At 33.5% G+C, this 15,274-nt stretch overlaps 1 protein-coding gene across 2 annotated transcripts; it reads right to left on the bottom strand.

The window, feature by feature from the left end:
- Window positions 1-922: 922 nt before the first annotated feature.
- Window positions 923-15,182, bottom strand: LOC125063142 (putative golgin subfamily A member 6-like protein 3). 2 transcript variants are annotated; one of them, XM_047669390.1, is made up of 12 exons: window positions 14,663-15,181; window positions 14,116-14,315; window positions 12,200-12,379; window positions 11,491-11,579; window positions 10,731-10,827; window positions 9,942-10,122; window positions 9,373-9,483; window positions 8,844-9,021; window positions 7,568-7,712; window positions 6,320-6,472; window positions 2,161-2,284; window positions 923-1,176 (listed from the first exon to the last, which is right to left on the bottom strand). In XM_047669390.1, the coding sequence occupies exons 1-12, from the start codon at window positions 14,766-14,768 to the stop codon at window positions 1,061-1,063; spliced, it is 1,680 nt and encodes a 559-aa protein (XP_047525346.1). In that variant the 5' UTR covers window positions 14,769-15,181; the 3' UTR covers window positions 923-1,060. The 2 variants fall into 2 exon arrangements, with proteins under 2 accessions (XP_047525346.1, XP_047525347.1); XM_047669391.1 differs by lacking the exon at window positions 12,200-12,379 and having other exon boundaries at window positions 14,663-15,182.
- Between the last annotated feature and the right edge of the window lie 92 nt (window positions 15,183-15,274).

The following is a 15,274-nucleotide window of genomic DNA, read 5'->3' as shown; positions in this document are numbered from 1 at the left end:
ATTATATTAATATCTGTTGTGAAAGTTGTATATATTATGAAAGCATACAACGTACCGGTACATAAGATTTTTACACCTTGTAAGTCATATATTTATAATAGATCAAGAGCCCAGGACGGCCAGAAATTCGTCATTTAATAAAAGCTGAAAGTTCTTCTGTGCGTGTCCTCTATACAGGTAAAAATAAAAAATATTATACAATTATGAATAATTAAAAAATTATGTACAATAATTTGTCATAATAATAACATACCTGATTGAGTTTTGAGCGAATCACTAACATAACTTGGTAGTTGATTTGCTGAAATAGTACTAAAATAGTACCTGTTACCTGCCGAAGTAACCACTACCCAAACTCTATAGTCCCTGGTCGTTCTTACCTGTATAGGGGACACGCACAGAAGAACTTTCAGCTTCTATTAAATGACGAAGGTCTGGCCGTCGTGGGCTCTTAGGATATAAGATAATTTGTTTTTTTTTTTTTTAAACTCGTGTAAGTTTTTGATATCGTTACGTGACGCTGACACACGCACACACTTAATGCTGTAAACTTTTCATGTTAATACCGCTTTATCCATTATTTCTTTATACAAATTTTGGTGATAATATTGCATAGTATATGTTTAAAATTAGGAAGTAGGGACAGATGAAACAAAGCATTATATTGATTTATTTATGAATAGTATATTGCAATTTGCAAAAAAGTTAATTGATGAAAAATTCAAAACTTTTGAAGTTAATGCAAATATAATAATAACTATATAACATCAGTAACATACATATTTAATTAAACTAAACTGCATAAAAATCGTTTAGCTCCAAAAAGAATGAACATACATCAGGCAAATATTATTATACTTCAATAATATATAATATCATAATATAGTTACGAATTGTAACAATTGTATTATAAAACACAGAGACCGTCATTACCAGACATATGCGAAAAAAACTAATGTAATGAATAATGATGTCGTTAAGTACCTAATTGTATGCTAATAAAGGTGAACTGAACTTCGTTATCCTAGGATGTAAGTGAAGGTATTTGACTATCCAGCTTTTATTTGCGAGGGTAAGGTGGTCGGAAACCCTTCCTCCTGCACTTGGTGTCCACGATGAGTTGAGCCTGACGCTTCAAGTAGCACCTTGATGGGATATCCTCCTCTTCATCAGATACTGAAAAAAAAAGAAAAAGGCTTACAGTAAAATCTGTATTGTTTTAACGATAACTCTTTACTTGGACTGGTCATTTTGAGAGAATGGGAAAGATCGGAGTGTTAAAAAACGCATCTCGATATACCGACCGGCCGCGCCGTACCGTCGGCCATATCGCTGGAAAGACGCCAGCGCAGGAAGTTAAAGCTTTTATTAAAACTACAAGAAGACATTGAAAGAAGTCAAAAGAATTCGGATTATTTTTCTCATTTTTTTTCGAAAAACGGAATTTAATTACAAATCATATATGTATGTAGTCACAACTAACAATAAAAATACCTCAAATTGAGGGTAAACCTGTCGCACATATTCAGTCACTGTGTCTGTGCTTATGAGAAATCTAAAGTACTGAAGACATTTCGTAACACCAACCTAAACTTCGAACGAGTCTTAGGCTATGTTCACATGTAACGCGCGATCAAATTTGAAGAGCGTTCAGATGATGAGCGCTAACGCGCGTTGCGAGAGTACTCGTCAGTCTAGTTCGGTAGAACGTAGAAAATGGACGTGGAAGAGGCTATTATTTTGTGGTTATATTATAAAAAAAAATATAGAAAAAGAAAACGTACACATTGGGTTCATCCAATTTTGAAAAAAAATACAAATTATATTATATTTTTTATACAAATTCTTCATCGATTAGTAAGTCGATGTCAATATCTTCAATTTCACTCATTTTAAAAGCGAGAACAAAATATAATTACGAAAATTAACAAAATTACATGCGATCGCGATGAAAGCGCGCGCTCATCTGAACAGCAAACGGACATTACATTAATATCACCTGCGTCTAGAGACTTTTTCTCTGAGCGCCGCGTTGACGCGCGTTAACGCGCGTACATGTGAACAGTTGTATGAAAATACCATAATCTCTAGTCGCGCGATTTGAAAACGCGCGTCAAGTTTTTGCCATCTGAACATAGTCTTATTTGTGTGAATACGTACCCATCACTTTTCCAGGTTCCTTCTGCACTAACTCCTTATAAGTTGGTACTATCTTGTCTGACTCCTTCTGAGAGCTGTGACTGCGTGCGCTCATATTTGCCACTGACGGGGCACCGCTTGTCGTCTTTAATATAATAAATATACATTACCTACTAGTCGCTCTTTTTAATAAAAGTAGTATGTGATTTGGTGTGTTAGGTTATGTGTGCGTACATATTAGACCAAGGGGGTTTTTTAGATTTTATGTTATTACATACTACTAGCTGGCCGGGCATACGTTGTTTTGGCATGTACAATGTACATAATTTCTAGGATTATTTCTATCTACTATAATAAAAAATAGGGGTTGATCGTAGAGGGGTGAAAATTAGGTGTTGTATGTATGCGGTATCATAAAAAATTGTCTAAAAGAATAAAAATACTTTTTGGGGTGGACACCCCTTATCACTTAGGGGTTTGAAAGATTGTAGTTTAGGAGTCCATAGCGGACAAACAACGTGACGCGTAATTTATATATATTAAGATTTTAAAATGAGAACCTTAGTTATGTTAACCTACACAATATAGGTTATGTACATATTTGCACATCATTAATGTGCAATTCGATGAATTGATAATAATTTAAATAAAACACTGTTTTACCGTGTTACCGTATCCTCGCACACTGTTAAGCACGCGAAACGTCGGAAAAATTTAAAATTATGTAAAATAATTATAAATTTTATAATTATACATAGCTTCAATAAATTAATATCTTCTTTAAATTATAATTAGATGCCTATTTATTACTATTTTAAGATAACTTATATATACCTGAGTGACCTTAAAAAATTTTTTTAGCCTTTAGATGGGCTAAAATTTTCGTATTTCATAGAGAAGTAGGGAAGGGGATGACGGGTCTGGGCGTTACTGCATACGATTTTTTGCATTTTCTGAGAAGATTTACTATGGTAATATATATATATATATATTTTACCATAGGAAAGTAGAGATTTCAACGAACTGAAAGCACACCAACTTTTTGAAAAAAGCTGAAATTTTGACGTCAGAATTTTCGATTGAAAATTAGGGTGTTTTTTCGATATTAATTCAAAATAAGGTGAAAAAATAAATATTTTTAATCAAATAAATTACAGTATATTTGGGACATAATAAGGTAAGTTTTCACCAAATTTCGTTTAAAAAAATAAATTTTTGTAAAAGATAGAAATAAAAAACCAAAAAGTTGGTTTTTTGAATTTTTCACATAAATTTTGAGGTTATGTGAAAAATGTGTGAATGCAAAAGTTGTAGATCTTTTTATGACCTACAACTTTGCCATTTAGTTTTCTTCGATAGGACTTTTAGTTTTGCCGGAAATCGAGATAAACCGTTTTTTACCCTTAAAACTCCCCCCCCCCCCCCCTCCTTATTTTTCCTTTCATTTTGATCATATTCCCCTGCTTTTCTAATGGGTTTCATCCTACTGTAATTTTTTTTGGTTTCAAAAATTATCGGCACTGGTCTACAATCCGGTAAAAAATTGTTTTATTTAAATGTGTAAAAGTTATGTTGATAATAATTGTTCTAAATTTCTTATCGTGATTTGTGAGTCTGATTAGATTCAGCAGGAACAAAAAAAATTGATTGTCTGAAACACTTTAATTACAGTAAAAATCTACATATATATTGATGTGTTATAATCAGGTTTAGTTACAGTGTCTGTCTGTCTCCTTTGTCAAAATAACTCTAACAAAGTTCTTAAAAATTTAATTAATTGTGGTGGTCGTATACCACCATGAGACATCTGTATGTATAATTACATATTTTTCACTTGCACAGATTTGATTTTAGTAGAAGCCTCTTCTCTAACAGGTTTTCTCTTAATAATAAATGCATCGTCTCAAAATCGGGTAAAAGTGGACATATCATCGCTGAACGATCATTATATTTTTTAAAAACTCTATGAATTTCAGGATACCTCCTTAGCATGTTTAAGTCTCTATCTTGGTCCCCAAGGTATCGATTTATAATAGAATCTGCCTTTAATTGTTTTAGTTTATCTTTTTTTAAATCTCCGTCTACATTAACTATATCAAAATCGAAAAAGGCGTCTTTTTGTGAAGTTTCAGATAAGTCTTGTATATTCTCAACAATCTTTTCTTTGAAAAGATCTCTTACTTTTGATTCACATTCTGGTTCTAAACATTTAATCCAATTATCCTTGAATTCGGGATGAGCAAGTGCGGCAATCGCTGAATCCAGAGCGAAACGCGATGGCTCTTTCAAATAATCCAAGAATCGCGTTTCGAAGATTTCTAAATACGTTTCTGCTAACTTTTTGCATAAAACAAATGGTACTTTGTTAAGCTTTATTAACTTATTCCGCAAAGACACTAAACATGGTAGAAACATACCGCGTGTAAAGCTCTCATCCTGTATTTTATTAACGGCCTCTGCAATGGGATTTAAACAAAGCAAATATTCAGCGATAAATTTAAAATCATTGTCATTAAAATCGTTTTTTAATTTTAATTCTTTATACAATTGAGGAATCTTATCTTTTATCGATGCAATTTGTTTTAAATGATGATACAGATTACTCCAACCAAGTGTCGGTTCGCCAATAGTTCTGCCAGTAATTCTTTGTATTATTTTATCGAATTCTGGTTGACCGATGCAATTCCACAAATTGGAGCATTTTTCAACCACTTGCTTAAAGACATCCTTGATTCTTGTTTCGGTATTATGTGATATACTATTAACAGTAGTAAACGTTAGATTCGAAACTAATGTGGAAGGTTGAGGTTCTGATGGTAACTGAGAAATATCCTTATCCATGTGTCTACATATTGTATTTTCAATGTCTAATGCAAACTCCAGAAACATTTTGATTAAATTACAACCACCTTTTTTACTGATTAAAACTTTTTGGTGTTCTATACCAAATTTAGCGTGAACTTCTGTGAGAAATTCCTCAAAATGAACTAAATTCCTCAAAACAACCTCAATTTTGCTTGGATGTGAGAGTACTCGATATGCCAGTGTCTTTCGTTTAAGTTGTAAGTTGGAATCTAACCAGTTTGCAGTGACTTCTAATATGTATATGGTATTTGCTGGCCAAATAGTAAAAGTAGTTCTTACACTTTTTGCATTGCTTAAATCATGTTTAATTGCTCTTATTTCGCGTTCATAGTAATCCTCGATCAAATCTGTCAAAGATCTTTGGGTGATAAGATCCAGGCCTTTTGCGGTTATATTCAAACCTTTAAAGATCTTCTTAAAGAATTTATCGTTTATAACATGCAAAGAGATGTTTGAATTAATGAAACATTTCAAAATATTTTTATTAAATTGGTCCTGTGTAGTCTCACCATTGCTTATTTTTGATGTTTTCGATTTCTTTTTGCGTTTTGTCGTCGATGAACTTTCTCTGTTACTTCGTTTACGCTGATTAACCGAATTTGCTTCCGATGGACTCGCATTGAACATTTTTTGTTGGCATGAACAAAGAACAACTGTTTCAGTGTTTGTAGATCCGGGTGTAGTTTTAAGTAACCTGCCGCCTGAGGTGGATGGTAAATTTAGGTTTTGTTGTTGGTTATATGCAAAAATATCTGACTCACTGTTGGAAGACAAAGGACTTGTCGCCATTACGACTAAGATAATGCTTAAATTATTTCACACAAAACTACATGCCAGCAAAAGCTTCGTTCGAATTCTATAGCTGGGTTCGATGGACTGATGTAAATCGCAAATGACTACGGCTTAAATCGCGATAGTAATTACTAATAATTATTGTCAAGCCGATTGAAGATAATAGGCACTTAAAATTATTTTTTATCTGATAATAAATACTGTTATCAGATGAATTCTTAAAATTTTTTGACTTAGTGATTTGTCTTACTTTCGTATTTTAAAGCTTTGTTGTCAATTGATTGTAATAAACATAATGTATATTATATAGATTACATGTGAAGACACTTACATCCAGGTACGAAATACCCAACACAATATGAGAATCTATGCGAACGGATAGTTCAGTCAGTTCAAATAAGAAAATAAATAGTCTTGCAGCCTGCATTGCATCCCAATACATATAGTCCCGGCAACTTAAAGTGCATACAAGATATAGTCTCTTCCGTGTTAGGAAAATAAAATTTAATATAGAAAAACATACATTGGATGGTATGAAGACATGAGAAATATGTTTATCGCCGATCGTTTCCACTTTAGCTTGTGCCTTCTCAAACCTTGTAGTTAAGACGACAAGTATTTCTTGAATATCGCAGGCTTCGGCTGTCCATTCGGGCATAGCTGGCTCTCCCACTACCTGGCAAGATAGAAGATCATTTCCTGTACACGTTTTTTATTATACGAGCTGAAGTATTACCAAACCAATTCGACTTAGGGTCCTTCATGAAAAGAGCGTACCAGTTCTTGAAAGGCCATCAACGCACTTGCGAGCCTTCTCGCAGTGTGTCTCTATGGACGGCGGTATCACTCACTCTCACATTTAAAAAATTATTATAGTAATAGTCATTTTAATAAAACAATAACCGAAAAAAAAATATAAGCCTTCTAATTTTGATTTAGTTCCCTTTGCAGGGAAACTTTTGGCCGCTAATTAAAGATTTATGTTGGCGCCTGATAGATAGCACCGGTGAGCCAGAGCTGGTGCTTTCCTTGCTCAACGAATAAGTATCGCAATACCGCGAGGAAATGCTGCCAGCATTAAAGGTACACTGCTAATTGCCATAGGAGCCAACTTTTTAAAATTTGTTTTAAGTTCAATTAATCCATTAAATAAAACAATTTTCAAGGAAGTGTACAAGTTTCTTTCTCCACAGACGCTGTGCTAGTTTTGGTTAAAAAAGGGTCTAAATTGTGAAACGATAGTTCTAGAGATTTTATTAATGAATGTGCTATACGGTACTTGGATCTATAGTAAGATTCAGAATCGAGATTATTCGCATGTGCAAAAGATGGTTTTGATGACGTTTTGCTTAGCTCCAAGTTTCAACTGAATATAATCTTTATTATTTGGTATCCATAATCTAAATAACTAACAAAATACACTTCCAACATATTTTTTCATGTATACTTTAAAAGTTAATTCCCAACAAAACATCACTTTGTTCCATTCTGTTGCCATCGCACAAAATTTCTTCTAATATTACACAGGCGCCATTTTAACGCTTTGGTGGACGTAATAAAAAAGTAACACTATCATTCTTGATTCTAATTCCTTGATTTTATAGGCAAGTAGGTGAGCTGCCTTTCGCGTGCTATTAGATATGGTTCCTGTTGTTCGAGCAAATAACAGGAATCAAACGCATGAATATAAACTTAAGGAAAACTATAAAACAAATTCAATTAGAGGCAGAAATGTGTCCACCCCATGCCCCATGTTTAGAAGTGTGCTTACATCGAGCATCTTGCATAGATCGTACAACAATCTTTTCATTTCCAGAAGGAATGATTCCAGCCCTTCCAACTCCTTCTGAATTAAATTGTGAGCTTCCTCCTCTTCTTTTATTTCCGCTTTCAGATTCTGGATTTCGTCTTGACCTCTGTGTGAGAATTAAAAAAGATATATTTTTATACAGCGTTTATGACTTAAAAGTTATTTTTTTTCTAAAATATCCCTCACTCGGTAAGCTTGAAGGTGCGACTGCCAGCTAAAAAAATAAAGCTAAAAATAAAGGTATCGGTTTATAGATGACCCATGACTCAGCTGCATTGTAATTCTAGAACATTCAATAGCGATATCGATGTTATCGTATCTTAGATAGAACTTTAAATAGGTACACACTTTAGTGGCAACCTTGGAATCGCATGATATAATAATTAAATTACATAGTATGTACATACACATACATGTAATGTATGATTCAATTGAAGTGTTCATAGGGCTTAGGGAAGATTTTTTATTATTATTCATTCTCAAAAACACATAACATTTGCTTAGTACTGTTACGATATTTCAGTACAAAGTCAATACGATAATGTCCAAAATAAAAATAAAATACGTCAGGGAATTCTGGGATTTAAAGGATTTGTTTTGATCGATTGACCGTTTATTTTTATTGTTGCTTTGGCTAATGATTGAGATTCCTTCTATTACTTTAAGAATCATATTTTTTCAATTACATTTGTTTTGTTATTATTTATTTGTTTCATAGTTTAGAATCATTACTTCACAAATATTGTTACGACCAATCACAGCAGAGCAAATGCCTCGAGTGGGGTCGCGGCGCCATACTGACTTTTGACAGTTCGTTCAGGGAATGCAAAACAAAGTCTGATAAGGAGGGAGCTTGTAGTTTATTGTTTATCAGAATCCCAAATCGTAAAATGACTGCTTCACGACTGATTTGAGCGCGACCGCCACTGCGAAAACCGCTGTGCGACTTAGAAAAGTGAGTTACAGAATCGCAAGGCAGTTCTGATTGAGTATTCAGCGGAGCATTGTGGTGATGAGACGTTGGAACAAGTTAGGTCTATGTGACTTGTGGTTGGGTAGATTGTGATTGAAAACGAAATCGGTGCCTTGTACGATGATTATTCGTGTCTTTCGTGCTCGCACTTTACCCACACGACGCCCACTAAGCCCGCTAATGACGATGTACATATCGAGGGAATGACGATATTTCTCCGACATATATTTATTTATTGCATAAATAAAACCCAGAAAGACGTACTCATCTTTATCCTTAACGGAAGCGAACTTGTAACCCTCTAGTTCAGCCATGAGAGCAGTTTGAGTTTCCTCCAACCGTAACTTTTCCTGCTCCGTGGTCTGCTGCAGGTAACCAAGACGGGTGCTGGTTTCCCGTTGCCCACGGAACCTGTCGAACACCTGCTCAGGTTCTGTGACTCCTAGAAGAGTAGTTATTAGAGTAAAATTCTTAACAAAGCGCATTATAGAAAATTAGGAACTTCAAAGACCTGGACAGACGTAAGGCCACAATCCCACCTGATGTCAAGTAAGATGCGGCCAATTGGATGGCATGCCTATACAGGAGATGCCTATTTAACCGCCGCTTCAGTGAAGCCATATTAAACTATCAAGGGAAGATGGAGGGGGGAAGGAGTTTCACTTCCTTGCTGTTTTAACAAGAAACGACTGTCTCAATGCGAAATATGGGTAAGTCTCGCGTTGCTTGAAAGTGGATGACGAAATCAGGTTGTGTAGTTCCATAGTGCTTTCGCCGGATTATCTTTATTTACCAGTGAGTTTCATCAACTTTTGGAAAATATCCTCCATCTGCTGTGCAGGTGATATTTCTTCAGCCATTGGTTCTTCCATGGACCCGGTGGATTCTTGACGTACTGGACGTACTGAAAATAATAAAAATTAAAATTGTTACAACTCCAAACTTGATGTAGAAACTTTCCAAACAAAACACCCAAACTTTTCGAATTATTCATGTCCCTTATTACGATTTAGATTTTGCGTATTGTTCTTATGCTCCAGGTGATACGTTATTTTGCTGGAATATGTGCAATTAAATAAATACATTATCTATTTTTTTTATTGGTACAGTATTCTAGTTTTAGCAGATATGTAACAGAGTGATTAAGCAAATGCTGAACCTTTAGGTGTATCTAGAATGATATGATAGAAACGAACACGTGATGAAGATGATGACGTGATGAGAATGATCCTGAGATGGTTAAAGGTTACGCAGTAGAGGACGCTATCCCATAAAAAATAAAATTAACTGCCCCCACAACTGGAGAAGAATAACAAGTGAACAAAATCATTGGAAACAGAAGTAGTAGTGTAACCAGTCTACCAGCTGGTGGAAATATCCGTTTCTCCAATTTTTCCAGTTCTCGCCTCCTCTCCTCAAACCGCTGTGCGTAGTAGGCTCTTTCCGCGGCCCGAGCGTGCTCTGCGTCATGAGCGCGAGCTGCCTCTGCCGCCGTTGCTGCTGTTGCACGTAAACGCATCGCTGCTGCTTCATCACGGACCAACTGATATATATTAAGAGGAAAATACTTTTTAATATATTTATTAACACTTCGTTGCAAGTATACAGAAATATAGAACAATTGACATAATTAAATAAAAAAAAGAGGGTATTTGGCGGCCTTGTCGCTTTCGAGCGACAGGCATCCACAGTGATAAAAAAATTAAAGAAGATACCTTAAGCATGAAGTTCTAAAATACATAAGACATATACGTAGTTATGAGACAAAACGAATGGAACAATGCAGAGCAATTAAAACATATGTAAACAGTAAACTATAACATAAAAGGACACACGAATTACGATTATTCCAGATCAGTTATTACGAACGTTAGGGATACAATTAATAATATGTATAATAATAATATTAAACAGATAGAAAAAACATGTAAATTAACGGCAATTGTACACAATTCGTTCTGAAAATATGAATATTGTAATGAGCAAAACGGTATTATTCTTTTTATTCAGATCTACATTCGTTTGACACAATCCCACCCGATGTTAAGTTATATGCGGCCTATAGGAAGGCACGCCAGTCCAGTAGATGCATATTTAATCGCCGGTTTTTTGTCTAACCTTCTGAATTTTCTAGAATAATTAATTCCATACCTTCAATTTCGTAATTTCTTCATGCTGTTTCTCAAGAAGCTCTTCGATTTTGGCGAGAGAGCTTTCGAACCTCACTGAGTCTTCTATAAGTGCTTGTCTGGAATAGGGTTTTGTCTTTATAAACCATACTATGATTGATCAGTATAAATAATATACTGATCAATCATAGTATGGTTTATAAAGACAAAAATCATACATATTTATGAGACATTGTTTACAACTTATAATATTTTAATTTAACTTGTAATATCATAAAATTTATTAAGAATACAATATATTCTACATTAAATAATAAATGAATTTTACTTTTATACTTACTTAAATAAATTTTTAAGTCTTGTTCATATTTATACACATCTAAAATTACATTAAATATAAAATACTAATATTTAATAAGCTCTCTTTACGAAATTTTAATTTTAAAAATAGAATTTCTATAAGTTAATTCGCCCTTCTTTGTCTCTCTCAATCAGTCAGAAACGCTCTCTACCTTTTCTTCGACAAAAACGCTGCACATCTTCGTGACGCTAATTATTATTAATGCGTTTCATTCGTAAAAAATTTACCCTAATGCTCTTAAAGAAGTTTCACTTCAAAAATCGTGATTCCAAAAGACTTGGCTTCTTAAAATACCGGCATCGCACTCGCGAGTTCTCTGGCATTGAGTGTCCATGAGCGGCGGTATCACTTAACATCAGATGAGCCTCTTGCCCATATGCCCCTTGTTCTATAAAAAAAGACTTGTTTGCAAAATTCTTACCGTATAGAGGCATACTTCTTCTTCACCAACTCAGCTTCAGTCCATTGGATCAAGACTGTGTGGATCTCGTTCTCCAAGTGGGAGATATGCTGAATATGGTATGTAATATAAATTTTTTGGTTTTTAAAAATGCGACAAAAGCCGAGCCGAAATGGGGAGACAGAAATTCGGGCTTTTTCTGATTTTATTTTGTTTTTTATTTTTGTAGCCCCTGGGCTTCGAACAGATATACACACATGCATTTTATGACGTAACTGCCACAATATGTTATATTTATGATATAATCTCCTTCTATTTTCTATGAGTAAGCCATAAACAAGAAATAAGATTTTGAACCATGCACTTGCAATAAAAAAGATACACCTGCAGAGGATAAAGTACAAGAAGTCCATAAATAATTAACAAAAAACGCATAAAATGACTAGTAACACTAACTATAACAAAAATAAAGTAAAATCTAAAAAATAATAAAATATTAGTAAACAAAAATGTATAAGCTTATCCAATGGTTAATGACTAAAAATTAAAACTCGTATATATAAGCTAATTACGAGGCAGAAGATAAATGATCAAAAAGAAGATTTTTAAATAAATAAAAAGACTGAGCTCGTCTGATATCAAGAGGTCAAGTTCCAAAACGGATACTTTGCACAGTAAAGGAGGAGTGATAGAATTCAGTTTTATGGGTAGAGGTAACATTTTACATCACCTTACGTGATCTCGTAGACATTTTTGACTTGACCAAATCACTCTTAGTGCTTTCAATCAACAACTTCTCGTACTCTTTCTCCAACTCTTTTAACTTCTTCTTTTTACTCCCAATCTCGTATTTAAGGAGATCCAAGATTTTTCTCTGTTCTATTACTTTTAAATCGAGGTTGTGTATGACCTTGAAAAACAATTTAAAAATGTTTATGAATATAGCTTTTACGTTTTGCTGTACAGTAAACCTCCCGATAACACGGTAGATTGGTTCCGCGTTATAAGAAACGTGTTGTACGAGTATTCTCGCATAACGCGCTTGTATGACTGCATATAACGCGTTATGTACAAACGATTCACGTTTAACTTTTCTCGTCAAATGGGATTTAAATCGAATACATATTAAGAAACAACTATATTATGAACGAAATAAGTTCGTAGAAATCATAATAAAATTATAAATGTAGTACAGAAATATAATGTGTGAAATCCCCGCGTTATATGGGGGATTGAAACTGCGTAATATCAAAATCGTTGTAAGAGTACCTACCGTGTTGTAAGGAGGATTATTGTACTAATTTTGATGATATTTAATCTGGGTGAATAAACAAGTTAGTAACTTCTAAATCCAAACCCTTCATGTTTTATTTTTTATTATTCCAATTTTACTATAAAGTAAATTTCTAATATATATTTATATATACAATTCTACTGTACGTGTGTCACATGTCACTGAACTCCTCTTAAACGGCTGGACCGATTTGAATGATTTTTTTTGTATGCGTATGAGTGGCGCCCTGAATGGTTTTGATTTACTAATCAGCCCAGCAGATGGCGCTACAGTCAGTTATTATCTATACAGCAAATACAATGCTGGTATATATATGTCAACGTAAAATTGTAAAAACCGTTAGATTGTAATCTATCTCGCGAGATTGTAAACTATCGAAAAATTGTGAACTCAACGTACTGCTTACTATTTAACGTATTATTATTCGGTAGATTATAATACGTTAAATTGTAAGCAGTACCTTGAGTTCACAATCTTTCGACAGTTTATAATCTCGCGAGATAGATTACAATCTAACGGTATTTACAATTTTACGTTAACATATATAAATCTTCTGTGCATATTGTGTTCGTAATTAAACTCCTAAACGGCTGGACAGATTTTGATGAAACTTTGTGTGTTCAAGTGGAGACCAGAATGATTTACATTATTAGATATTATTTTTTGTATGTTCATCTGTCGGATCCGCTAGTTTGCTATATTTTGTATTATGAACAACACTTACGGGTATATATATATATGAACCATGTGTGTATATATATGTAAATGTCTTTATTATCTGAATATTGAACAATCAAATTCAAAATATAAATATTTTTAAATGTCACCTGAATATAAACTGGAAATTAACGTTATTTACACAACCAACAACGCCATTTGTTACCGCATTTACGACAGAACTTTTTAAAACATATCATACAAACAAATATATATATATATATATATATATATATACATACCTACGCCTCCCTAAACTAACATAGGTGGGATCATAAAAAAACAACTTATTTGCGAAAAGGTATAGGCTTATTTCAGTTAATAATAAAAACTATATTGGTGACAAGTGTTGTGACAAAATTCATCTATCGCTAGTCCCCCCAGCTTAGGAAGCCCCTGTGTTGTGGGTAACTAGATAACAAGTATTCCGTGGTACATGGTATATGTTTAAAACAGTTTTTTTTAAGTAATTTTAGTGTTAAGAACATATTATCCTGTAAAAAAACTTAAGTCATGTACTATCCTAAATTGAAAAAAATCACATTTTAAGTGCTTTTCAGCGCTCTTCAACGAGAAACGGCCAAATAAAGTTGACACTGTTTGATATTATTAGTACATATATTAAAATACGTTACCTCATCAGCAGTTTTGTTCCCAATTGGACACACTTCGTTCAAGTATTTCTTCAAGTTTGGATCTTCACCACTCAAAACTTGCTGAGATTCACGTAATTCATTTAATCGTAGTTTTATTTCCTTCTTTAAGGATTCAATCAATTCGCTGTTCCGTTTTTTCTCAGCTTCATATTCTTCGTAATAAGACTTTCTTTGGCCGTCTAAAATAATATCCAATTACGATTTCAAAAGGATTTCATTTTTTAATATTTAATGGAATGAATACATAACAATTTATATTTATTTAAACCGTTTCGTCTTAAATCTTTTTTCGAAACAAATTTTATTATTTTTATTTATTAAGGACATAACTATCACTATATATACACCATTGTAAATATCCATGATACAATCAAAACTATACATGGCGCCAAAAAACATCGCGCAGGCGCCAGTGAAGAGTAAATAAATGTATGTACACCGTCAATTCTACTAAATATATTTTTTGGTAATAGCATTGTGAAAACAAAATGAAGAAGACAATGTTAATAGTTACTATCTAATTTACCTGACAGTTGTATCTTCTTTTTGATTTCAAATATTTGCGTATTTATTGTCGTCAAACGATCCTCCGTTTCGATGTCGAACGGATGTTTTTGATAACACAAGGCCATTTTATACACTGATTATAAAATGATAAACTTTAAAGTTTATTCAAAGCATCTACATTAATAAAAGAAATAACTACTAACAACGGGTATTGATCAAATAAATGATAATCACAGATTGACAACGTCAAATAAAATGAGGTACCCTTGTTTTGTATATACCTACTACCTACAATAATTTATAATTATTAAAAGTATAGTGGCGTAATGATTTAAAAGCATCATTATACATAGCAATTATTATTATTATTCAATCCTTGGTTTCGGACAACAGCGCCATCTCTGTCATTTCGGCTGAACTATGTCAAAAGCTCTACACTGGTTGAGTTCCAAACGATGTTGAATTGCTTGATTTCTCTATCGATTCAACATTCCTTCGCGTACCTCTGCATGTGTGTGTAAGAACGTTCTCACGCCTTAAACTCTGTTTAGAACCAAATTCATGACTTAAATTAAATTCTATTTTATTCATATAGCACAATTATATATTTGAATTAATTAATAAACAAGAC

This window comes from Pieris napi, chromosome 3 (assembly GCF_905475465.1).
Source record: "Pieris napi chromosome 3, ilPieNapi1.2, whole genome shotgun sequence".
Lineage (NCBI taxonomy): Eukaryota > Metazoa > Arthropoda > Insecta > Lepidoptera > Pieridae > Pieris > Pieris napi.
Note: the sequence above shows the minus strand (reverse complement) of the source record. Positions and strands in the feature narration are given on the sequence as shown.

Bases quoted from the DNA above. Each gene is read 5' to 3' on its own strand.
- LOC125063142 (XM_047669390.1), bottom strand. From the start codon at position 14,768: ATGGCCTTGTGTTATCAAAAACATCCGTTCGACATCGAAACGGAGGAT. The intron at 12,380-14,115 runs GTAACGTATTTT...TTGTTTTTCAAG, and splicing joins GGAACAAAACTGCTGATGAG to GTCATACACAACCTCGATTT. The intron at 2,285-6,319 runs GTATGTTTTTCT...ATTATATTAAAG, and splicing joins ATGTCTTCATACCATCCAAT to ACGACAAGCGGTGCCCCGTC.